The sequence below is a fragment of the Macaca nemestrina genome, chromosome 14 (assembly GCF_043159975.1).
Source record: "Macaca nemestrina isolate mMacNem1 chromosome 14, mMacNem.hap1, whole genome shotgun sequence".
Classification (NCBI taxonomy): domain Eukaryota; kingdom Metazoa; phylum Chordata; class Mammalia; order Primates; family Cercopithecidae; genus Macaca; species Macaca nemestrina.
Genome location: NC_092138.1, coordinates 83,001,651 through 83,027,902, shown reverse-complemented (window position 1 = coordinate 83,027,902; position 26,252 = coordinate 83,001,651). Strand labels below are relative to the sequence as shown.

Genomic DNA, 26,252 nt, shown 5'->3' with positions numbered 1-26,252 from the left:
TTTTAATTTTAGGTATTCTTGTGGACTAGTATTACCTCATTTTTAGTTTTAATTTGCATGAAATTGTTGATCCAGTGATTAGTGGTGGTGAGTTTTTCATGTGCTTAGTAGGCTTTCACTTATCTTCTTTTGTGAATGTCTGTTAAGTCTTTTGTCTATTCTTTTAAGTGTTTTTTTTTTTTTTTATGAGGGAGTCTCACTCTGTTACCCAGGCTGGAGTGCAGTGGTGTGATCTTGGCTCACTGCAACTTCTGTCTCCCAGGTTCAACTATTCTCCTGCCTCAGGTACCCGACTATCTGGGACTACAGGTGTGCAGCTCCATACCTGGCTAATTTTGTATTTAGTAGAGACAGAGTTTCACCATGTTAGCCAGGCTGGTCTTGAACTTCTGACCTCAAGTGATCCACCGGCCTTGGGCTCTCAAAGTGCTGGGATTTCAGATGTGAACGACTGTACCAGGCCCTCAACATATTAATTATACTTCCTTTAACATTTGTTTAGTGGTTGCCCTGTACATTGTAGCATATACATTTACTAAGTTTCTGATTTATAATGTTTTCCTTCTCCCTAAATAACTTTTAAAAAACTTTTCTTGTGGGGCATGTCCACTGATAGGAATTCTCTTGGTTTTGTGCTTCTCCTTTACTCCAAGGATGCTTTTTCTCTGCATACAGAATTCTAGGTTGTCTTTTTTTTTTTTTTTCTTTTTCTTTTTTTAAAAAACTCTTTAAATACTTCACTTTCTTTTTGCTTGCATGGTTTCTGATGGGAAAGAAACCTCTGTAATTCTTGTCCCTGTGCCTCCATAAGTATGGTATTTTTTTCTTCTGGTTTCTTTTTGATTTTTCTCTTTTGTTTTCTTCAGTTTGAATAATATGCCAAGGTGTGAATTTTTTAGTGTTTATCCTGGTTGGTTTTCTCAGAGCTTCCTGAATCTGTGGTTTGGCTATCATTAATTATGGAAAATTCTTGGCTGTTACTACTTTTACATGTTTCGTCTGCCCTGTACTCTCTCTGTTTTTTCTAGAACTTATCAGAAAATATTTCATTTCCTTCTGTGTTACCCATTTGAAATTGTCTCACATTTCTTGGACATTCTCTAATTATTTTCCTTTGCATTTCAGTTTGGAAACTTTCTGTTGAAATATCTTCAAGCTCATTGATTCTTTCCTCTGCTGTGTCCAGCCTACTGATGATGAACCCATCAGAAGTATTCTTCATTTCTGTTATAGTGTTTTTTATTTCTAGCGAAAATTTCCTTTTGGTTCTTTTATAGAGTGTTCACGTCTCTGGTATATTATCCGTCTTGATTGCATGTTATCTACTGTTTCCATTACAGCCAGTGACATCATGTTGCTAAGCAATCAGTGGGCTTGCTGTCTTATGTGCATAGAGGCCAATACCATGGCACTTTTCTGAGAAAAGAAGAGCTTTATTGTTGTTGAATGGCAAATAAACAGAAGGAAATGCTTAAACCTGTCTCCTCTAGCTGGGGGATGGCATTGGTTTTACAGTTGTTGAGTAATGAGGCATGATCCGAGGTGATTCCGGGAGGCGTGATTTAACTGGATCCTCCCATGTGTTGTCTTTTTTTTTTTTTTTTTTTTTGAGACAGGATCTTGCTCTGTTGCCCAGGCTGGAGTGCAGTGGCATGAATCATAGCTCACTGCAACCTTGAACGTGTGGGTCCAAGTGATCCTCCTGCCTCAGCCTCCTCAGTAGCTAGGAATACACGGACATGCCACCATGCCTGGCTAATTTTAAACGATTTTTTTTTGTAGAGACTGGGTTTCTCTATGTTGCTGAGGCTGGTCTTGAACGCCTGGCCTCAAGTGGTCTTCCTGCCTCAACCTCCCCAAGTCTTGGGATTACAGGCGTGAGCCCCTGCACCTGTTCAGGTGTTTGCTTCTTAATTCAGTCTCCATTCCTTGTTCCCAACTCTTGGGTTCCACCCATGGTTGCCAGCTTGGTTCACCTGGACATGTCCAGGTTATGTGACCTTCCATCTAGGGGTCCATGGCAACTGAAAAACAACTCACCATCTTATTACACAAAGGTGGACCAAGTTGGGTTGGTTCTGTGGTTAAAATAGTTATTTTAAACCATGTCTGATAATTCCAAAATCTGTGTCCTGTTTGAATCTGGTCCTGATGCTTGTTTTGTTTCTTTAGTCTGTGTTTTTTCTTACCTTAAAAGGTTAAAACACACCTTGTAATTTTTTGTCGAAAGCGAGATGTGCTGTATCAGAGAATAGGAACTGAGGTAAAAGGCCTTTAGTGTGAGTTTTATGTTATTCTGGCTAGGATTTTCTTTAGTGTCCTTGTTCTTGACCCCTCTGTTAGAGTCTGAGCCTTGCAGCTCTTTGAGCTATAATCCTTTGCTATACTAGACCCCTGAGATGTGGCAGTAACGCGTTGGGAGTGGGGAAGCATTTCATAGCCTTTTGGTTAATATCAGCCGTTTCCCAGGACTGTGCCTGTGCCTGTGCCTGTGCCTCTGATATGTGACTTTCACTAGTGTTTCAGTTTTTTTCCGCCTTAGGTAGGCCAGGTAGGCCAGAAGGGGCTGGAGTTTAGGAAATACCCTTTCCCTAGATTGGACAAAGTAAAGTTTTTTGAAAACATCAGAATAAGACTAAATTTTGGAGGAAGCTCTTGCTCTTGGTTGTTTTTCACAGTGGTTACTGTTCCCCCTCCTCCTGCTAGAGACTGGAAGGGGCCTTTGTTTTTTTTTTGGGGACGGAGTCTCGCTCTGTCACCCAGGCTGGAGTGCAGTGGGGCGATCTCGGCTCACTGTAGCCTCCACCTCCTGGGATCAAGCAATTCTCCTGCCTCAGCCTCCCAAGTAGCTGGGACTACAGGTACACGCTGCCACGCCTGACTAATTTTTGTATTTTTTAGTAGAGACAGGGTTTCACCACATTGACCAGGATGGTATTGATTTCCTGACCTTGTGATCCGCCCGCCTTGACCTCCTAAAGTGCTGGAATTTCAGGGGTCTTTTAATATCTTCACCTTAAGAACTTGGTGTAGGATTCCTGGTAAAGCCTACGGAAGTATGGGGGCCCTTAGGAATACAGGCTCTGAGGGTTTCTTACTTGTATGTTAGTTCTTACTCCAGCAGTTTGTCAGAGTTACCATTTAAGTAGTCCTGTCAAAATTTTTTTTTTTTTTTTTTTTTGAGATGGAGTATTCCTCTGTCGCCCAGGCTGGACTGCAGTGGCACGATCTTGGCTCACTATAAGCTCTGCCTCCTGGGTTCATGCCATTCTCCTGCCTCAGCCTCCCTAGTAGCTGGGACTCAGGTGCCCGCCACCATGCCCGGCTAATTTTTTGTATTTTTAGCAGAGACAGGGTTTCACTGTATTAGCCAGGATGGTCTCGATCTCCTGACCTCGTGATCCGCCCACCTCAGCCTCCCAGGTGCTGGGATTACAGGCGTGAGCCATCGTGCTCGGCAAGTAGTCCTGTCAATTTATAGTTCCAGCAGATTCTGCTGCAGACAAGGATACCTCGATTGTGACTCTGGATTCGGCAGTCTTCAGATTTTGATGTGGTGATTTGCCTAATGACCTTACTGTTCAAGAATAGCTGATGATTTTTAGTTTGTTCAGTTTTTTTTTTTTTCCCCCAGACTAAGTCTCGCTCTGTTGCCCAGTCTGGGGTGCAGTGGCGTGATCTCAGCTCTCTGCAGCCTCCGCCTGCCAGGTTCAAGCGACCTCCTGAGTGGCTGGGATTACAGGTGTGTGCCACCATGCCCAGCTAATTTTTATATTTTTAGCAGAGACAAGGTTTCGCCATGTTGGTCAGACTGGTCTCGAACTCCTGACCTTGTGATCCGCGCCCCCCGCCCTCTCCCCCGCCCCTGGCCTCCCAAAGTACTGGATTACAGGTGTGAGCCACCATGCCCGGCCAATTTTCTTTTTGTAAAGGCAAAAGTGACAGCTTCCAAACTGACTAGGAAGTCCTACCCATTCTTTCTTTTTTTTTTTTTTTTTTTTTTTCTGAGGCAGAGTTTCGCTCTGTCGCCCAGGCTGGAGTGCAGTGGCCGGATCTCAGCTCACTGCAAGCTCCGCCTCCCAGGTTCACGCCATTCTCCTGCCTCAGCCTCCCGAGTAGCTGGGACTACAGGCGCCCGCCACCTCGCCCGGCTAGATTTTTGTATTTTTTAGTAGAGACGGGGTTTCACCGTGTTAGCCAGGATGGTCTTGATCTCCTGACCTCCTGATGCGCCCGTCTTGGCCTCCCAAAGTGCTGGGATTACAGGCTTGAGCCACCGCACCCGGCCCATTCTTTCAAATAGGGTTTATATCTCTATTACTGAGTGTAAGAATTCTTCATATATTGTGAATGTAAGTCCTTTGTCAGGTATATGTATTGTGAATATTTTCCTGTCTGTGGCTTGTCTGTTCATTTCTTAATGGTGTCTTTTGATAAATAGAAGAATTTAATTTTGATACATTTAATTTCTTTTCCTTTTAGGTTATAGCTTTGTATATGTCTCATCTAACTAAGAAATCTGCTTATTCCAAAGATGAGAAGGAAGATTTTCTCTTTTATTTGCTTTAAGAAGCCTTGTAGTTTTAGCTTTTATGGTTTAGGTCTCAGATGAATCTCAAATTTATTTTTGTGTATGGTGTGAGTAAACAATCCAGGTAGTTTGGCACCATTTGTTGAAAAGATTTTCCTCTCCAGACTGAATTGTGTTGGCACTGTTATTTGAAAATCAACTTACCATATGTGAGCGGGTCTGTTGCTGCATACTCTGTTCTTATCCCTTGATCTACTTTTCCATTCTTATGTTAATTATCACACTGTCTTGATGACAAGGGGGTTATAGTATGTCTTAAAGTCAAGTCAAGTAGGCGCTTCTGTTTTGTTCTTATCGAAATTGCTTTGGCTGTTCTAGATCATTTGAATTTCATTTTAAAATTTAAAGTCAGCTTGTCATATTCTATAGAAGAAGCTGTGATTTTCCCTGGCATTGCTTAAAAATCTATAGGTTATTTGACATTTGACATTTTAGTTTTTAAAATGTATTTTTCTTTTTGAAGTTTTAATTGACAAAAATTGTATATATTAATGATAGGCAACATGTTTTGTAATATACATTGTGGAATGACTAAGTCAAGCTAATTAACATATGCATTATCTCACTTATTTATCATTTTTTCTGGTGGTAACACTGAAAATATATTTTTTTCTTTTTTCTTTTTTTTTTTTTTTAAAGAGAAAGGGTCTCGTCCTCTTGCCCAGGCTGTATTGCAGTGGTGCAATCATAATTCACTGCAGCCTTGATCTTCTGGGCTCAAGCGATCCTCCCATCTCAGCCTCCTGAGTAGCTAGGACTATAGGGTGTATGCCACCATGCCTAGCTAATTTTAAAAACTAAAGTGTATAGTCACCATGTTAAACGATTGATCTCTCTAACTTATTTCTGCTAACTGAAATTTTGTATCCTTTGACCAAAATGTCCCCAGTTTCACTCCCAACCTCTGGTAACCACCATTGTACTTTCAGCTTCTATGATTTCAGCTTTCTTAAATTATACATGTAAGTGGGATCATGTGGCATTTGACTTTCTGCACCTGGCTTATTTTACTTAATGCAGTGTCCTCCAGGTTCGTCCATGTTGTCTCATGACAGGATTTCCTTCTTTTTAAAGGCTGAATAGTATTCCATTGTACGTGTATACCACATTTTGTTTATCCATTCATCCACTAAGGGACACTTCGGTCGGTTTCATATCTTGGCTATTGTGAATAATTCTGCAGTGAACATGGGAATGCAGATGTCTTTTCGACATACTGGCTCTGTTTCCTCTGGATATATACCCAGTAGAAAGATTGCTGGATCATATGGTAGTTCTATTTTTAATATTTTTGGAAACTTCCATACTGTTTTCCATAATGGCTCTACTCATTTACATTCCCACCAACTGTGTACAAGGGTTTCTTTTTTTCCTTTTTTGATAATAGCTCTTCTAACAGATGTGAGGTGATATTTCCTTGTGGTTTTAAGTTGTAGTGTCTTGATGATTAGTGATGTTGAACATGTTTTTATGTATCTGTTGGCTGTTGAATACCTGGGACTATAGGCACATGCTACCACACCTGGCTATTTTTAAATTTTTGTAAAGTTACAGTCTCTCTGTGTTGCCCAGGTTGGTCTCGAACTCCTGAGCTTAAGTGATCCTCCCACCTCGGCCTCCCAGAATGCTGGGATTACAGGTGTGGGCTATTGTTCCTGGTTGTGTCTTCAATTTCTGTCATCAGTGTTTTATAATTTTCAATGTACCCTTCTTGGTTAAATTTATTTCTGAGTATTTTTTTTTGTAGCTACTGTAAATGAAATTTTCTTTTTTTTTTTTTTCCCTTAAGATGGAGTTTTGCTCTTGTTGCCCAGGCTGGAATGCAATGGCATGATCTCGGCTCACTGCAACCTCCGCCTCCCGGTTTCAAGAGATTCTCCTGCCTCAGCCTCCTGAGTAGCTGGGATTATAGGCATGTGCCACCACACCTGGCTGATTTTGTATTTTTAGTAGAGATGGAATTTCTCCATGTTGGTCAGGCTGGTCTTGAACTCCCGACCTCAGGTGATCTGCCCACCTTGGCCTCCCAAAGTACTGGGATTACAGGCATGAGCCACTGTGCCTGGCCCATAAATCAAATTTTCTTAATTTCTTTTTGACATTTCAAGCATATTGAGCCTTCTATGAAACAATATCTCAATTTTTTTCTTTTCTTTTTTTTTTTTTTTGAGTCAGAGTCTCACTCTGTTGCCCAGGCTGGAGAGCAGTGGTGTGATCTCAGCTCACTGCTACCTCTACCTCCCAGGTTCAAGTGATTTTTCTGCCCTCGCTTTCTGAGTAACTAGGACTACAGGTGTGTGCTACCATGCCCAGCTAATTTTTATATTTTTAGTCACGATAGGGTTTCACCATATTGGCGAAGCTGGTCTTGAACTCCTGACCTCAAGTGATCTGCCTACCTTGGCCTCCCAGAGTGCTGGAATTACAGGTGTGAGCCACTGCACCCAGCTTTCAAATTCTTTTATGTCGTCTTTAATTTCTTTCAGTGTTGGTCTGTTGTTTTCAGTGTGCAGGTTTTGCACATGTATCCCATTTTTCTTGATAATGTAAATGGTGTTTTATTGTCAGTATATAGAAATACTTTGCATATTGATCTTGTATTTTGTGATATTGCTATAAAAACATTCCTTTTTTTGGGTAAATTTCTTAGGATTTTTATCTTTTTTAAATTTATTTTTATTTTACTTATTTATTTTTTTTTAAGACAGAGTCGTGCTGTCGCCCAGGCTGGAGTGCAGTGGCATGATCTCAGCTCACTGCAGGCTCCGCGTCCCGGGTTCACACCATTCTCCTGCCTCAGTCTCCCGAGTAGCTGGGACTGCAGGCACCCGCCACCATGCCCAGCTAATTTTTTGTATTTTTAGTAGAGACGGGGTTTCACCGTGTTAGCCAGGATGGTCTCGATCTCCTGACCTCATGATCCGCCCGCCTCAGCCTCCCAAAGTGCTGGGAATACAGGCGTGAGCCACCGCGCCTGGCCAGGATTTTTTGTGTACGTGATCGTGTCATCTGAGAATGTAGTTTTATTCTTTTCTAATCTGGGTGACCTTTATTTCTTTTTCTGATTTCTGTGTATCTTTGCCTTATTGCTGCTCCTTAGGGGAAAGCAGTCAGTCTTTCTGAGCTGTAGGTTTTTCTTAGATGCCCTTTTTTTAGGTTGAAAGCATTTCTTACTATTTCTTGTTTGCTGTTCTTTGGTAACATTAATGGGTGTTGGATTTGTATTTTTCAGGGAATTTTTGTATTTCAGCTAAGTTGTTAGGATTTATGGATGTAAAATTGTTCATAATGATTTTTTTTTTTTTTTTTTTGAGACAGAGTCTAGCTCTGTCACCCGGGCTGGAGTGCAATGGTGCGATCTTGGCTCACTGCAACCTCCGCCTCCCGGGTTCAAGCAGTTCTTCTGCTTCTCCTGAGTAGCTGGGATTATAGGCGCACACCACCATGCCTGGCTAATTTTTTTAGTAGAGACAAGGTTTCACTGTGGTCAGGCTGGTCTCGAACTCCTGACCTCGTGATCCGCCTGCCTTGGCCTCCCAAAGTGCTGGAATTACAGGCGCCACTATGCCCGGCCCATAATGTTTTCTTACTATCCTTTTAATGTTGTAGGATCTGTAGTAATTTTCATCTTTTCAGTACCGATATTCATAATTGATATTTTCTTTTTTTTCCTGATGGGTATAGCTTTCAGTATTGTTGGTCTATTTGAAAAGCAGCTTTTGGTTTTATTCATTTCCTGTGTTGGTTGACTCCTGAATTTCATCAGTTTTACTCTTTATTTCCTTCTTTCTATTTACATTGAGTTTAATTTGCTTTTCTTGACTTGATGTATTTCTTTTAGACAGAGTCTTGCTCTCTTGCCCGGGCTGGAGTGCAGTGGTGCAATCATGGTGCACCTGGATCCTGGGCTCAAGTGATCCTCCCACCTCAGCCTCCCAAGTATCTGGGACTACAGTCATGTACCATTGTGCCTTTCTAATTTTTTTTCTTTTTCTTTTCTTTTCTTTTTATTTAGAGACGGAGTCTCACTGTGTTGCCCAGGCTGGAGTGCAGTGATGCAATCTTGGCTGACTGCAACCTCTGCCTCCTGGGTTTAAGCAATCCTCCCACCATGTCCAGCTAATGTTTTAAAAACATTTTTTGTAGAGATGGGGTTTTGTCATGTTACCCAGGCTGGTCTTGGACTCCTGGGTTCCAATGATCCTCCTGCCTTGGCCTCCCAAAGTGCTGGGATTACAGGTGTGAGCCACTGTTCCTGGCCTTTTTCTTTACTTTTTTTTTTTTTTTTTTTTTGAGATGGTGTCTTGCTTTGTAGCCCAACCTGGAGTGCAGTGGCATGATCTCAGCTCACTGCAGCCTCTGCTTCCCGGGTTCAAGCAGTTTTCCTGCTTCAGCCTCCCGAGTAGCTGGGATTACAGGTGCCCACCACCGTGCCTGGCAAATTTTTGTAGTTTTTTTGTAGAGACAGGATTTCTCCGTGTTGGCCAAGGCTGGTCTTGAACTCCTGACCTCAAGTGATTCACTCGCCTCAGCCTCCCAAAGTGCTGGGATTATAGGTGTGAGCCACCACACCCGTCCCCTTCTTTTTTTTTTTTTTTTTTTTTTGAGACGGAGTCTCATCCTGTCACTGAGGCTGGAGTGCAGCGGCACAGTCTCAGCTCACTGCAGCCTCATTTTTCCAGGTTCAAGCTATTTTCCTGCCTCAGCCTCCCAAGTAGCTGGGATTATAGCTGCCTGCCACCATGCCTGGCTAATTTTTGCATTTTTAGTAAAGACAGGGTTTTGCCATGTTGACCAGGCCAGTCTCGAACTCCTGACCTCAAGTGATCCACCCACCTCAGCCTCCCAAAGTCCTGGGATTACAGGCGTGAGCCATTGTGCCCAGCCTGATACTTTCTTTTTAAGCAGCTTAAAACAACATTTATTCGTTAGTATTAAGATACTAACAAATTTGTTATCTGCCAGTGTCTGTGTGTCAGGAATCTGGGCATGGCTTACTTGGGTTTTCTGGTTCTAGAACTTCTATAAGGTGTTGGTGGGTGCTGCAGTCGGCTTCCAGGAAGAATCCATGTTCATGCTCACTTGTGTGGTTGTTGGCAGGAGTCATCTCCTGGGCCTTTGAGATAAAGGCCTTACTGGAAGCCACACTCAATTTCTTGCCATGTGCTTCTCTCCTTAGGACAACTTGCTGCTTATAAATACGTAAAAAGAGAGCAAGAGAGTATGAGGTAAAAGTCTTTTGAAACCTAATTTCAGAAGTGGCATCCCGTCATTTTTGCTGTATTCTGTTCAGTAGAAGCGAGTTTCTGGGTGCAACCTATACTTTAGGAGAGAGAATTACACTTGGACACGAATTCTAGGAGATGGGGATCTTTTGGCACCACCTTAGAAGTTCGCCTACCACACTTCAAGAGAAACTGCATGATCTGGGTAGTGCATATGCTTAACTTTACTAGATAGTTTCAGAGAACTCTCCGTTAGTGTATGACAGTTACCATTGTTACAATGTATTGGCAACACTTGCTATTTTGACTAGAGATCTTTTTGAATGTAATAATTTAATGCTATAAATTTCGCTCTAAGCATGGCTTTAGTGCTATCTCAGAATTTTTATCCTGTTTTCATTTTTATTCAGAAAAAATTAAATTCCAAGAAAGTAGAAGGAAGGAAATAATGAGTCCCTTAGACCAAATGTACAAATTCCTTGAAAGACAATGAACTATCAGATGACCACAACTGACATGAGTTGGAAAGTGTTCCCTTCTGTTTGAAATAATTTGTATAAGATTGGTATTATTTCTTTTAAAACTCTGATAGAATTCATCAGTGTAGCTATTTGTGAGTGTATTTTCCTTGTTGGAAGGTTTTAAATTATGAATTAAGTTTTTAAAACCATGTCATTCAGATGTTCTGTTTCGTTCTTTTTTAAAATGGTTTTTTATTTTTATTTTTTGAGACAGGATTTCACTCTGTCACCTAGGCTGAAGTGCAGTGGCGCTATCATAGCTCACTACAGCCTTGAACTGCTGGGCTCGAGTGATCCTCCTTCTCAGCCTCCTGAGTACAAATTTTCTATTTCTTTAGCTGAATCCCACAACTTTTGATATGGCTGGCTTTAATTTTCACTTAGTTCAAAATATTTTCTGTTCTTGCTTGGGACTTCTCTTTTGGCCCATGATTTTTTATAAATGCGTTTAATTTATAAATATTTTGGTTTTCCAGATATCTTTTTGTTACTGGTTTTTTTAAAGCTTACTACTTTGATCAGACAGGATGCTTTGTATCATTTCGATCCCTTTATGTATCCATAGGTTGGTTTTATGTCAAACATATGGTTTGTCTTTATGAATGTTCTGTGTATGCTTGAATGTGTAGTCTAATTTTGTTGGGTGTAGTGCCTTTTAAATGTCAGTGGGACAGACTGGTTGAAATTCAGGTTTTTTGTATCTTTACTGATTTTTTATTCTGCTAATTAAAGAGAAGAGAAATACTGAAATTTCTATCTGCAATTGTGGATCTGTGTATTTCTTTTTGTAGTTCTGTGTTTCTTTTTTGTTTGTTTGTTTTGTTTTGTTTTGTTTTTTTTGTTTCATTTGAGACAGGGTCTCGCTGTCTAGCCCAGGCTCTTCTAGGCTTAAGGGATCCTCCTGCCTCCGCCTCCTAAGTAGCTGGGACTGAAAGAGTACACACCACTGTGTCTGGTTAATTTTTAAATTTTTGTAGAGACGAGTCCTTGTTTTGTTGTGCAGGCTGATCTCAAACTTCTGGGCTCAAGCAAACCTCCCACTTTGACCTCCCAAAGTGCTGGGATTACAGGCATGAGCTACTGCACCCAGCTGTTCTGTCAGTTTTTGCTTTATGTATTTTGAAGTTCAGTTACTAGATGTATTCACATTTAGGAGTGTTATATCTTGGTGAGTTGACCTTTTGTCTCTTTGCAAAATATACATTTTTATCTCTAGTAATAGTTCCTATCCTGAAGTGTACTTTGTCTGGAATGTTAATGTAGCCATTCCAGCTTTCTTATGGTTGGTATTTGTGTGGTATACATTTCTCCCTCTGTATCCTTGGGAGATTGGTCCAGAACTTCCCAAGGACCCCGAAATCTGTGGATGCTGAAGTCTTTTATATAAAATAGAGCAGTATTTGCATATAACTTACAGCACATCCTGCTGTATACTTTAAATCACTTCTGGGTTACTTAAAATGCCTAATACAGTGCTTACACATAACCTCATTTGCGTGGATTCATTCAAGGTAGTATTTGGCACATGGCAAACTCAACTTTTGCTTTTTGTAACTTTGTGGAACTTTTTTCCCCCAAATGTTTTCCGTCTTCATTTGGTTCATCCATGGATGAAGAAGTAATCGATACGGAGAACTGGCCGTATTTTTTTCCTATTCCTTTTCTTTTAATCTATCTGTATTTAAGATAGGTTAAAGAACAGATGAGCCAAAGACAACAAATGGCAAGATGGTGGACTTAAATCTACTTAAGAGGATTAACTTCCAAAAGACTCTGGCTTCGCTTTCTCTTTGCTCACTCTGATAAAAGTGAGCTGCCATATTATAAGTTATCTTATGGACAGGCCCATGTACAAACTGAATCCTGCCAGCAACCACTTGAGTAAATGTGGAAGTGGATCCTTCATTTGTTCTGTTAAGCCTTGAGATGATTCCGGTCTGTGACAGACTCTCCAGAGGACCTAGCTAAGCCACGTCCAGGTTTCTGACTTCCACAAATTAAGTTACAAAATATTTGTTTTTTCCAGCTGCTAAATTTTGGAGTAATTAGTTATGCAGGCATGGATAAACAGTACAGCTGCCTACTCACAATGGTGAATAAATATCGAAGAAATGAATATAAAAATAACTTATTAGGCTGGGTGTAGTGGCACACACCTGTAGTCCCAGTGCCTTGGTAGGTTGAGGTGGGAGGATTATTTGAGCCCATGAGAGGAGGTTAGAGTGAGTTGTGATTGCATCACTGCAGTCCAGCCTGGGTGACAGAGCGAGACCCTGTCTCTTAAAAGAGAAAAAGTCTTATTAATGTCAAAGTAAGGTTATGTAAGTGCAATTACTTTTTCGTTGTAAATTACTATGGGTATGACTTTGTTATATGATCATGTTATCTTTATCTGATAGCTTACCATAGTGTGTACATACCACATATATACTTTGATTTTCCTTTTCCTTTTTTTTTTTCTTTCAGTGTTTTGCTGTCACCCAGGTTGGAGTGCAGTGGCACAATCTCAGCTCACTGCAGCCTTGACCTCCTGAGCTCAAGCAGTCCTCCCACTTCAGCCTCCTGAGTAGCTGAGAACACAGGCAGGCACTACCATACCTGGCTAATTTTTGTATATTTTGTAGAGACAGGGTTTCGCCATGTTGCTTGGGCTGGCCTCCAACTTCTGGACTCAAGCAGTCTGCCCGCCTTGGCCTCCCAAAGTTCTGGGATTACATGCATGAGCCACTGTGCCCGGCCTTTTTCTTTTTAACAGTTTATGTTTTCTTAGTGTACTAATGTGAATTTCATTGACTTATTATTTTTCTAAAAACTTTATTTTAATATAAAATTACAGAAAGATTATAAGAAGAGTACAAAGAACTCGTATATCCTTTACCCAGTTCATATTTGTGCCATTTGTCATTTGTTTATCATTTCCCCCAATTGTCTTACTGTTTCCCCTTCTGTATATAGTGTTTCTATAGATGTAAATGTACACACACCCGTTCTTTTTTTTTTTTTTTTTTTAAAACAAGGTCTCATTCGTGCAGTGGTATGAACACAGATCACAGCAGCCTAGATTTCCTGGGCTCAAGTGATCCTCTTGTCTCAGTCCTTGAATAGCTGGGACCACAGGCATGCACCACCAGGCCCAGTGAGTTGTTGTTGTTGTTGTTTTTTGTCGATACAGGGTCTCACTATGTTGCCCAGCCTGGTCTCAAACTCTTGGCCTTAAGTGATCCTCCTGCCTCGGCCTCCCCCCTTTTTTTTGTATCTTAATCACTTGGTTAAGGTGATTTTCTGCCAGTCTTTTCCATTGTAAAGTTACCAATTTTCTTTTCATAATCAATAATTTGTTGGAAGATGCTTTGAGACTATAGTTTATTCTTTAACCCCTAAATTTTTCTGAGTGTATTACCTATAAATAATTTCCTGTACATTACTGTGATACAGTTATCAAAATCGGGAAATTAATCTGAAATAGATCCTGAGTCTTTTTGTTTTATTACATTGACTCTTTTTTTCTTTTTAAAATAGAGATGTGGGATTTCGCTATGTTGCCCAGGCTGAAGTGCAGTGGCTACTCACAGGCACAATCATAGAGCACTGCAGCCTCCAATGCCCTGGGTTCAGATGACCTCTTGCCTTAGCCTCCCATGTAGCTGAGACTACAGGCATGCGCCACCATACCCGGCTAATTAAAAAAAAATTTTTTTTCAGAGATGGGGTTTTGCTCTTGTCCAGGCTGGTCTCAGACTCCTGGGCTTAAGCTATCCTTCTGCCTCAGCCTCCCAAGTTGCTGGGATTACAGGCCTGAGACACTGTGCCTGGCTAGCAAATCTGTTTCAGAATACAGTTGTCCCTCAGTATCGGGGCGTGGGGGGCAAAATCCATGCATACCCAAGTTCTCCAGTTGGCTCTGTATAGGTGAAGTCTGCCTGCATGTATAAGAAGTCAGCCTTCATATAACTGGGTTTTGCATCCTGGGAATACTGTATTTTTGATCCTCATTTGGACTCGGGCAGTTCAAACCCATGTTGTTCAGGGTCAACTGTATTTCCATATAACTTAGCACACTTCCTCCTGAATACTTTAAGTCATCTCTAGGTTATTTATAATACGATTTAAATGGTATGTAAATAGTTGCTATGCTGTATTGCTTAGGGAGTAATGACAAAAAAAGTCTGTACATGTTTATATAGATGCAGTTTTTTCCAGATATTTTCAGTCTGTGATTGTTTGAATCCACAGATGCAGAACCCATGGATATGGTGGGCCGATCATATATTAAAAAAAAAAACAAAACATTTCCACCATAACTGCAACTACCCTGGCCCCTAACCCACATTATCATCACAGCTTCCAAACCAGAGTCTTTCCCTGTTTGTCTTGTTAAAGACTGTTCTTAACACAGCAGCCAGAGTGATCCTTTAAAAAAGCAAATTGATCTTTTCACTCCTGTTCAAAACTCTCTTTTCCTCTTTTTGCTCAGAGTAAGATTCTTTAGAACGGGCGTTAAGGCCCTGCATCACATGACACACCTTCTCTGTAATCTCTTTACTTCTCCCCTTGCTCATTCTCTTTCAGCCATAATTGCCTCCTTACTGTTTTTCCAGAACATGCAAGGCATTTTGTTTCCTCTACCTACAACATTTTTCCCTCAGATATCTACATTGCTTACTCCTTACTTTTGTAAGACTTTGCTTAAATGCCTTTTTCTCTTAAGTTGTACCTTGCTGTCCTATTTGAAATTGAAATTCTTTTCACCTCTGGCACTGCTGACGTTTTTTCTCCTACTTTTTAAGAAGCACTTAAGACTTTAAGACATAATACATAATTTACTTTCTTTGATAATAATTTGTTTCTTTGTGCAAGATTGTAAGCTCTATTAAGGTAAGGGCAGGGATTTTCGTTTGTCCCCTAATCTTCCCCAGTGGTTAAAAGCCTGGCACATAGCTGGTGGCTCAGTAAATATTTATTGAATTTGTTGAATGAATAAATATTATTGCTTACACATTTATACATACTGAATTCAATATATGTGGGTTATAGCTATATGGTAGGAACTGAATAAATATTCAAATGAATGGCATTTTGATTGGATGTCATGAATTAGAAGGCTTTTTAGAGGAATTACTTGCAGTCATTAAAGAAAGTATTTCAATGTGCTGCCTTCAAAAAAAGTGTTGATATTTTGTTGCTAAGCTGTCCATATAAAATGAAGGCAGTCAGAATCATTTTATTGAAACTGTCCAAACAGAGTAGTTTTTAAACATTGCCACAGCTGCTCATTGAAATAATTTCCTCTACCTTTAACTATCTTTTTTATTCCCACTGCCCTAGAATCTCAACAGTGGCAGCCTTGGAATGGAAAATGTCACAAATGAACAATTTGGTAACTATTCTTTAGAGAATGTTTAGGGATAATCACACTCAGTAGATGAAAGGTGTTGATGGGGCCACAGTGTATGTGAGGGTATGATCTCAATCAAAAGGGTCAGTAGAGTTACCAGTAGCAAATGTCTTTGGGTTTAGATGTGTTTAGAGTTACAGGCGGCTATGGAAGGGTGAATGTTTAAATGTTTAAATGTTTAAATGCTAAATGCTTAAAACAAAGCCCTTGGAGTTTCATGTAGTGCCGCACAATGAATCCGAACCCCCTATTGAATATTCTGTTTATTCCTTTATCTCTATAGTTCTTACTCAGCTTTTTTTTCTTTGAGACGGAGTCTCGCGCTGTGGCCCAGGCTGGAGTGCAGTGGCATGATCCTGGCTCACTGCAGCCTCCACCTCCCTGGTTCAAGCAATTCCCCTGCCTCAGCTACTCAAGTAGCTGGGATTACGGGCACCTACCACCACACCCAGCTAATTTTTTGTATTTTTAGTAGAGACAGGGTTTCACCATGTTGGCCAGACTGATCTCAAACTCCTGACCTCAGGCAATCTGCCCGCCTCGGCCTCCGAAAAGTGCTGGAATTACAGGAGTGAGCTACCACACCCGGCCTATTACTTTTTTTAAAAAAAAGTTTTGAACGTCGATTATATATGAAACATTGTAGTAGGTTCTGTAGAGGAGTATATAAAGGTAAGTAATCAATAAGTGCATATAGTATAGTGAGACTCCATATAAATATCACTTTTATTTCTGTTTCTGGAAGAACTTAGGGCAGAACCAATGTGAGTTTTCTGTCCTGGGAAGTGTTCACACAGGGTCACTAGACTATCTGCTGGAAAAAGGTCCGACTTGGGTATTTCAGTATTTAAGATTCTATTAATTAAAAAAAAAGGTCTAGGATTCTGGAAAATTATGAAATAGGTTTTTGATAGCCTCTTTTGTGTAGTCATGTAGTGTCTTGATAGATTTAAACAAATATATTTTCTTGAATTTCATACGCATTTGGTTTATTTTCAGAATCAACTGTACATGTTACTTCAATGGCTTTACTTTAATGCTAAATAAAACCAATTCCTATCAAATTTGATGATGAAACACTTATTTGTGTTGTTTAATTACAGTATTTCTTTGCTTTGTTCGCCCCGTGAATTATGCATCAGCAGGCGAGAGCTTCAGTAATTGATACTTGAGCCAGTAAAGCTGATTGGTGTGTTGACTTAGCCAGAGAGCTGACAAGTCCACAGAGCAACCGCTGGACTTATGTAAATTTGCTGTGTGTTTCTAAGGAGACTGTCCTTAGAAACACACAGTGTTGTTTGCAACCAGCACCTGCCCTGCCACTCCCCCATGTCTTCACATTTGGCTTATTCAGGCCTTCTTTTGTATATGTTAATTTGTTTACCTGTGGTACCGTCTTTTTTCTTTTGGTCGTCTGCATTCACTTGTCCAAGTTTTCCTTCCTTTTAAAAATGTCTCCATTCTGCTTGATTATCTTCCATTCTTCCCTTAAACCATAATCTGTTATCATAGCAGTCAAAGCTTATGTAAGTAAAATTGCTTTTGAGACACTTAGGATATGAATATTAAGTATAATTTTGATAAATACTTTTCATTTTATATTGAAGTAATCTGTAATTAAATGCAGTGATTTCCGGAGAAAGAATTTATGTCTAGGAAAGAAAAGTTTTGTTTTGTTTTTTTAAAATAAAAGGAGTAAGTTTAATATTGCAGTGGCTCAAGCCTATAATTCCAACACTTTGGGAAGCCTAGGCAGGAGGATCACTTGAGCCCAGGAGTTTGAGACCAGCCTGGGCAACAAAGTGAGACCCCATCCCTACAAAAAATAAAAATAAAAAATAACTGGGCATGGTGGTGCTTGCCTCTAGTCCTAGCTACTCAGAAGACCAAGGTAGCAGGATTGCTTGAGCCCTGATTATGCCACTGTACTCCATCCTGGGTGATGGAGCAATACCCTGTCTCAAAAAAAGGGAATGTTTAAAGCAGGGCTTCCCTGGGCCACATTGGAAGAGTTGTCTTCTGCCACACATAAAATACACTAACACTGACGATAGCCGATGAGCTAACAACAAAAACACCAAAAAATCTCCTAATGTTTTAAGAAAGTTTATGAATTTGCGTTGGGAGGCACTCAAAGCCATCCTGTGCTGCATGTGGCCCTTGGGCTGCATGTTGGACAAGGTTGGTTTAAAGTAATAATACAGAACTAATAACTCTGTTTTTCTCATCTTTTACAATGTTTTACAAAGTAATGTGACTCTTGGGATTTAGGTTTTATAATATCAAAAAAGCCTTTGTTTTCTGTAATTTGAAAATGAGTTCTTGGGAAAAAACTTGGCTAGAAAATTGTGGTTGTCAGAATTATTTTATGACTAATTTTCAAATGTAAGTTTCTTTTGTTCTCTTTGTCTTTTGTTTGTCATATTCTGAAATTATTAGGGGGAGAAAGTTACCAGCTTTTAAAAGTGTCATAATTACTTGAGAAACGTCTTGTTTATTTTTTATAAAGAATGATAAAACATTTCCAGGAATGAAGCTTTATGATCTTATTTATCTTTTTTATTTTTTATTTTGAGACAGGGTCTCCCTTTGTCACCCAGGCCAGAGTGCAGTGGCATGATCTTGGCTCACTGAACCTCGACCTCCTGACTCAATCGATCCTCTCACCTCAGCCCCCCAAGTAGCTGGGACTACAGGTGGGTGGTACCATGCCTGGCTAATTTTTTTTGTGTTTTTGGTAGAGATGGGATCTCATTCTGTTGCCCAGGCTGGTCTTGAACTCCTGAGCTCAAGTGATTCCCCCACTTTGGCCTCCCAGCGTGCTGGGATCACAGGCATGAGCCACCCCGCCTGGCAAATATCTTATATTTTAATTGCTCTTGATGTGTAATAAGACAATAAAAATCGCTATTCCAACACTTCAGTTGATACTAGGGTTCCCTTTATGTGTTATTTTAGGCGTGTTTTATTCTTTTCAAAAAGCTCTTCCTATTATCATTGAAATAGAATTGAAGTAGAATTATCAAATGTAATTGTTTATTTTGAAGACTTTGCAACTTTCACCGTATCCTTATAAATAGAGTTTATATTTTGAATGTGACAGTTAAGATGTTGCATTAATTTAAGAAATTCAAATTTGGCCAGCACTTTGGGAGGCCAGGGTGGGTGGATCACCTGAGGTAGGAGTTCGAGACCAGTCTGACCAACATGGCTAAACCCCGTCTCTACTAAAAATATAAAAATTGGCTGGGCGTGGTGGTGTGTGCCTGTAATCCCAGCTACTTGGGAGGCTGAGGCAGGAGAATCACTTGAACCCAGGAAGCAGAGGTTGCAGTGAACCCTGTAGCGCCACTGTACTCCATCCTGGGTGACAGAGCAAGACTCTGTCTCAAAAAAAAAAAAAAGAAGTACAAATTTAAATTAATTTTCTGGTTTTTCTATACTTGAATATTTGATCTCATTCTCAGACTACTGTTTTTCTTTACAGATGGAAGTCCAATGGTAATTCAAAGGTTAAGAATAGTTTTTTTTTTTTTTTTTTTTTTTGCCCAGGCACAGTGGTTTAGGCCTCTAATCCCAGCACTTTGGAAGGTTGAGGCGGGCAAATAGCTTGATCCCAGGAGACCAGCTTGAGCAACATGGTGAAACCCCGTCTCTACAAAAAAATACAAAAATTAGCTAGGCATGGTGGCATGCATATTTGGTCCCTGCTACTCAGGAGGCTGAGGTGGGAGGATCGCTTGAGCCTGGGAGATTGAGGTTGCGGTGAGCTGTGCACCGCACTTCAGCCTGGGTGACAGAGTGAGACCTTGTCTCAAAAAAAAAAAAAAGTGTAAGAAATATTAAGCAAATTAATACTTTTGTTATATTTATTTAACCATGTGAAGAATTAGGCCAACTGTGATGTTTTGAGACAAGGTCCACGCAAGACTGCCCTTACATCTGACACCAGTTGTAAGTGTAGGGGATTCCTGAAGCTACCCACAGGTTCAATAATTTGCTAGAAAGACTCACGGAAGTCACTGAAAGCACTTATACTCCCAGCATGGTTTGCTACAGGGAAAGGACACAGATTAAAATCAAGCCTAGGGAAGAAATGCCTAAGGCAGGGTCCTGGAAAGTACCGTCGTCCCTGCTTCATGGACACATTACTTCCCCAGCATCAGTGTGTGACAGTAGGCATGGAGTATTATCAACCAGGGAAACTCACTGGATCCTTGGTGTTTACAGTTTTTGTTGGAACACTATTATATAGGCCTAAATAATTATTGTTCACGAGGCTGATTTCAGTCTAGTTTCCAGCCCCTTCAGGTGTGACCCAAAGCTCCTACCCTAAATCACGTTATCCATCTTTCTGGCATGGCTATTCCTTACCCTATGACTGTCTGGTGACCCAAGGCCGCCAGGCAGAAACAAACAAACAAACAAAAAACAGTCCTCAGGCGTGATATTTCAAGGACTTAGAGATTACCTCCAAGAAGGAAAGGGCAAAAGCCACACCTTTCTTTGGGCAAGGTAAGTTTTTCACTACACAAACTGTAGGCCATATTAAAATGAGGCAGTCATTTGCTAATTTTAACAGTATTTGAAAGACTCCTGTAGAAATAAAAATGCTTCTTAGTCATCACTTGTAGTGCAGTAGTAACTTGAAGTTACCCTACATTTTGCTATAGGAATTTGAGGTTTCTTGTAGTTTTACCTTTTCCTCAAAAAACAAAAGTTGTCTGTTTCACTTCTGAATATTCTGAAAAAATGCTATATTGAAGATTTACTGATATAAATTATGTAGTAATAGACAAAACACTATAATTTAAAATAGGGGAATAGTTAAGGATGTTATTATAAAATTATGATAATCTACTAAAAATAATTGTGATGCAACCTGGGCAAAATTGCAAGAGTCTACAAAAAAATAAGCAATTAATCAGTAGAACCAAATATAATAATAAAATTTTTTCTGTCTACAAAAATTGAAAAATCAGCTGGGCAAAGTGATGCATGCCTCTAGTCCTAGATACATGGGAGGCTAACGTGCGAGGATTGCTTGACCTGGAAGGTTGAGGCTGCAGTGAGCTATGATCATCCCACTGCAGTCCAGCCTGAGCGACAGAGCGAGACTCTGTCTCACAAAATAAGTAAATGAATAGTGACAGACTAACAACATGGAGAAAGCTTATTAGCTAAAAGGATAATAAAGCAGAGCATAGATTCATATTATAACTTCATAAAATACGTATTAAGATAAATGACTTATCAAAATGAAATATGATCCAGCTATTTCATATTCATAGATATATTCTGAGATAACTGGATAAGTAGGCAAAGATGCTTAAATAAGGTGGTTACAGTGAAAATTTTTGCCTTTTTTTTCTCTAAACAAATCTCATCACAGTGTTCTGCAGGAAAAATTCAAATGCATAGGCAGATACATGCTTTATTCTTTTTCTCAAAGGTTAACCGTAAGTGAGACTTTAATAAATGTCCTGTACAATTCTATACAAAGAAGGTATGGACTCTGGTACTAAAAATGGATACTTTTTTTTCCTCACTCTCGAGACAGTCTGACTCTGTTTCCCAGGCTGGAGTGCAGTGGTGTAATCTCGGCTCACTGCAACCTCAGCCTTCTGGGTTCAAGTGATTCTTGTGCCTCAGCCTTCTGAGTAGTGGAGATTACAGGCATGCACCACCATACCTGGCTAATTTTTGTATTTTTAGTAGAGATGGGGTTTCACTGTGTTGGTCAGGCTGGTCTCAAACTCCCGACCTCAGGTGATCCACCTGCCTTGGCCTCCCAAAGTGCTGGGATTACAGGCATGATCCACTGTGCCCAGCCTGTAGTATTGATTGGTTGATTGAGACAGAGTCTTGCTCTGTTGCCCAGGCTGGAGGGTAGTGGTGTGATCTTGGCTTACTGCAACCTCTGCTTCCCAGGTTAAAGTGATACTCCTACCTCTGTCTCCCCAGTAGCTGGGACTACAGGTGCACACCACCACACCTGGCTAATTTTTTTATTTTTAGTAGAGATGGGATTTCACCATATTGGTCAGGCTGGTCTTGATCTGCCTGCCTCAGCCTTCCAAAGTGCTGGGATTACAGGCATGAGCCACTGCACCCAGCCTGTAGTATTTATTTTTTAGCTGCCCATGTGATTGTATTGAGTAGCCAAGGCAGAGGGCTGTTAATCTTGTACCTGATACTCTGCTATAGGATAGTATAATATAGTATAAAGGCGCAAATAGACCTCAAGGTATCTAAGAACTTTGTGTACATATTTGACAAAATTATGATATTGATAATTATAAATATAGGAATAATAGATTATGTGAACTGAACTAAAATTCTAGAACCATACACATTTTAATGTTGAAAGGTGGTAAAAATTACGTTGAAGCTTTTCACTTGGGATAGAAAAATTCTTAAGGATTGGTGCCATTTTATCTGTGACTAGTAGATAGGATTGGATATGTAGCAAAGGGATAGTGCTTGAAGCAGGAGAATATCATAAAAAGATGCAGAATAAGTATGATTTATTTGGAGAAAATTACATGACAGGGGAGTGTTATTGTGAGGAAGAGATCCAGATTAGAGAGAGCGTTTCATTGCCATCACAGGCGTTTAGACTTGATTCAGTAACCAGTGGAATAATTTCACATTAATGGTTGATTGGAGATTTATTTGGTAGGAAACTAGGTAACAGTTTATTGAATGAGATAAAAATAGAAAAAAATATGAGTAACTTACGTCCCTGTCAAATGGAAACTGAAATGGCATGTGTGCATTAAGAAGAATATAGTCAGGCCATGCATGGTGGCTCACGCCTGTAGTCTTAGCACTTTAGAAGGCCGAGGTGGGCAGATCACTTGAGGTCAGGAGTTCGAGACCAGCCTGACCAACACGGTGAAACCCCGTCTCTACTAAAAATACAAAAATTAGCTAGGTGTTGTGGTGGACATCTGTAATCTTAGCTGCTCAGGAGGCTGAGGCATAAGAATCATTGGAACCCAGGAGGCGGAGGTTGCAGTGAGCTAAGATCGTGTCACTGTACTCCAGCCTGGGTGACAGAGCAAGACCTTGTCTAAAAAAAAAAAAGAAGAAGACTATAGTCAGCTTTTGGGATTCTTAGCCGTTATCTGGGGCCTGTGTTAACAGTTTAACACCTCCTCTAGGTGCCTTTCTGGTAATCTCAAGTGTCTCTAAGAAAGTGTTTTCCTGTACATTTCTTCTTACTAGTTTTTTTATGTCAAAAATATGAAAAGAGTTAGTTCCTCACAGCAGGTAACTTGTTTGGATGGTAGAAAGGTGTTTGTGCTTTTGACTTCTCAAATGTTTGACTTTCAAGATACTGCCTTTTCTTTTTTCTCACCAATTTTTCCTTTAACTCTTTTGGTAGATTTCTTATTTGCCTTTCCCTTGAGCTGTTGTATCCCTTTATAGTTTTGTTTTAGAGAGGGTATTAGGTCAATTTTTTCTTTTTCATTTTACAAAAAGCTATTTGCTGTCAATTGAAATTTGTGTAGTTTCTGGTGTATGTTATCTATCTTTTGTAATGTTTCTTTCTTTTCTTTTTGTTCTGCTTATCTTTGAAGGGATGCCTTCTGGACCACTGTTGTACAGAGGCACAGTGTTGAGAATGATCTGTAGCAGCGGGCTGTGGCAGAGTTGAACACAGGTGTTAGTGATGACTGTTCTAAGACAGCAAGACTCTCAAGCCAGTAGGAATCCTTTGGCTCAGAATGAAGTACCTGTTATCCTATATTTTATTTTTTAATTTTAATTTTATTAAACTTTTTAAACAATTAGAGATGCATGGCAAGTTGTAAAGATACTACAGAAAGGTCCTGTGTGCCCCTCACAAAGTTTCCTCCAGTGGTCACATCTTATGTAATTATAGTACACCATCAAAACAGGAGCATTGGTATTGGCACAGTGCCTGTATATAGTTCTATTTGATTTTATTGCATATGTAGATTCTCATAACTACCATCACAGTCAAGATACAGAACTAATCCATCACCACAAAGATCTCCTTATGGTACCGTATATAATCATACCTACCACCTCCGCCCAACCATCTTTACCTCCTGGCAACCGCTAATCTGTTTTCCATCTCTATGATTTTTGTCATTTTGAGAATACTGTAGGTGAAATCATAGAGCATATTATCTTTTGAGGTTGCTAAGTGTATGTTTAGTTTTTTTTAAGAAAACACCAAACTGCTTTCTAGAGTGTCTGTACCATTTTACATTGCTACCAGCAATGTATGAGAGATCCATTTTTTCCACATCCTGGTCTGCATTTGATATTGTAACTTTTTATTTTAGGTGTTCTGATAGTTAAGTGGTAGTATCATGGTCTTACTTTTTCCTTGAAGTGGCTTTTGACTTCCATTTCCTTAATGACTAATTAGGTTGAGCATCTTTTCATGTACTCACTGGCCTTCTTTGGAGAAATACCTTTTCAAATCCAATGGGTTGTCTTTTTTTATTGTTGAGCTTAAGGGTTCTTAGGTGTTCTAGGTACCAGTTTCTTGTGAGATATGTGATTTGCAAATACTTTCTTCCATTCTCCATGTTGTCTTTTTATTCTCTCAATGATGTTCTTTGAAATACAAAAGTTTTTATATTTGACAAAGTGCAGTTCAGTGTATTTATTTTTTGTCATTTGTGCTTTTGCTTTTGCTAATCCATTTTTTAAAAAAATTTTTATTTAAAAGATATGGGGTCTCCCTGTGTTTCCCAGGTTGGTCTTGAACTCTTGACCTTAAGTGATCCTCCCTCCTTGGCCTCCCAAAGTGCTAGGAATACAGGTGTGAGCCACTGTGCCCAGCTTTTTGTACCCTATATAAATGCAACAATATAGCATGTATTCTTTGTGACTGACTTTTTTTTTTTTCTTTGATACGGAGTCTCGCTTTGTGGTCCAGGCTGGAGTGCAGTGGCATGATCTTGGCTCACTGCAACATGTGCCTTCTGGGTTCATGCCATTCTCCTGCCTCAGCCTCCTGAGTAGCTGGGACTACAGGCGCCCGCCACCAGGCCCGGCTAATTTTTTGTATTTTTAGTAGAGACGGGGTTTCACCATGTTAGACAGGATGTTCTTGATCTCCTGACCTTGTGATCTGCCCACCTCGGCCTCCCAAAGTGCTGGGATTACAGGTGTGAGCCACTGCGCCCGGCCGTGACTGACTTTTTAGGTTTGTGAGATTTGTTTATGTTATGTGGAGCCGTAGTTCATTCTCATTGTTGTATAGTCATTGCATGCATTTACAAACATTCACTCAGCTATTCTACAGTTGATGGCATTTAGTTGTTTCCAGTTTGACGAGTACAAATAATGCTGCCGAAGACAATCTGACATGTCTGGGTGCACACAAGCAGGCGATATCTTGGGGTTTATGCATCGGAGTAGACTATATAGGGATCCTAGTATATTCATATATTTGGCTTTAGTAGATTGGATCAGACAGTTTTCCAAGTGGTACCAGTTTACACTCCCACTAAGTTATACTTAGCTCCCATGTAAGAGTTTTTGTTACTCCACATTATTACTAACATCATATTGTCAATCTTTTTAATATTATAGTATTTCATGCTGGTTTTAACTTGCATTTCCCTGATGACCAATGAGGATGCGGTCAAATATCTTATGTTTGATTGGATATGGTATTAGTCATTTATATGTGGTTTAAGAAAACATTTATTTCTTGTTCACTTAGAATGGTGGTAGCTGTTATGGAGCTATACTTGTTATTCTGAGAATCAGGCTGAAAGAGTACCTCCTATTTGAGATATGCTCTTACTTCAGAGAGAAAGAGAAAAAACTAGCAGAAATGACTGATATCTTTGAAATTACTGTTTGGATTAAGTATAGGTCCTGTCCATTCATGTTCCATTGCCCAAAGGATATTACAAAACCGTGTTCATTGTCAGTGGGGAAGGGAGTTATACTCCTCCCACTGGAGGCATTGCAAGTCACATGACCATGGTCGGGGGTGAATAATTCTTGTTCAGGAAAAGGAGAGGGTACAAATACTCTGGAACGGTAACATAGTCCACCACTTTGTGAGATGGCTGTTCAAGTCTCTTGTCATTTTTTGGTTATCTTGGCTTTTTCTTACTGAATTCTAGTGTTTTGTTTTTCCTTTTTTCTTTTTCTTACTACGTTCTGGATATAAATCCTTTGTTGGTTTAGGTATTGCAGATATCTTCTTATTCCATGACTTGTCTATTTATTCTCCTAATGATGTCTTTTGTTAAATAAAATTGTTAATATTATCTAGCTTGTCAGTATTTTTGCTTTATACTTGTGCTTTTTGTTATTCTTGAAAAAATACATTTCTGCAAATCTCTGAAGAGCTAAAGTGACCACCCTCAAGTGGTTTTTAAGATTATATTAACTTGATGTATGGATAGAAACGTACTGATGCTATCTCATATGTGTGGAAGATACATCTTTTGTTAGTAATGCATTTAACCAAATTCCTCATATAAAAATCATGTTGAGTAAGTTTTAATTTTTAC

The 26,252-nt window shown here is 39.8% G+C and overlaps 1 protein-coding gene across 16 annotated transcripts in view; it reads left to right on the top strand.

The window, feature by feature from the left end:
- The window catches only part of LOC105481081 (polypyrimidine tract binding protein 3), a 117,749-nt gene that overhangs the window by 9,106 nt on the left and 82,391 nt on the right, over positions 1-26,252 (top strand). Inside the window, exon 1 of one of the 16 annotated variants that reach the window (XM_071078167.1) lies at positions 15,461-15,815. The exons of 9 other annotated variants lie outside the window; for them this stretch is intronic. In XM_071078167.1, the coding sequence (XP_070934268.1) occupies positions 15,798-15,815 (18 nt within the window). In that variant the 5' untranslated portion in view covers positions 15,461-15,797. Of the gene's footprint in view, positions 1-15,460; positions 15,816-16,382; positions 16,405-18,407; positions 18,429-19,608; positions 20,248-26,252 lie in introns of those variants that run through there. 6 more of the 16 variants (XM_071078166.1, XM_071078174.1, XM_071078169.1 and 3 more) reach the window with 6 other exon arrangements.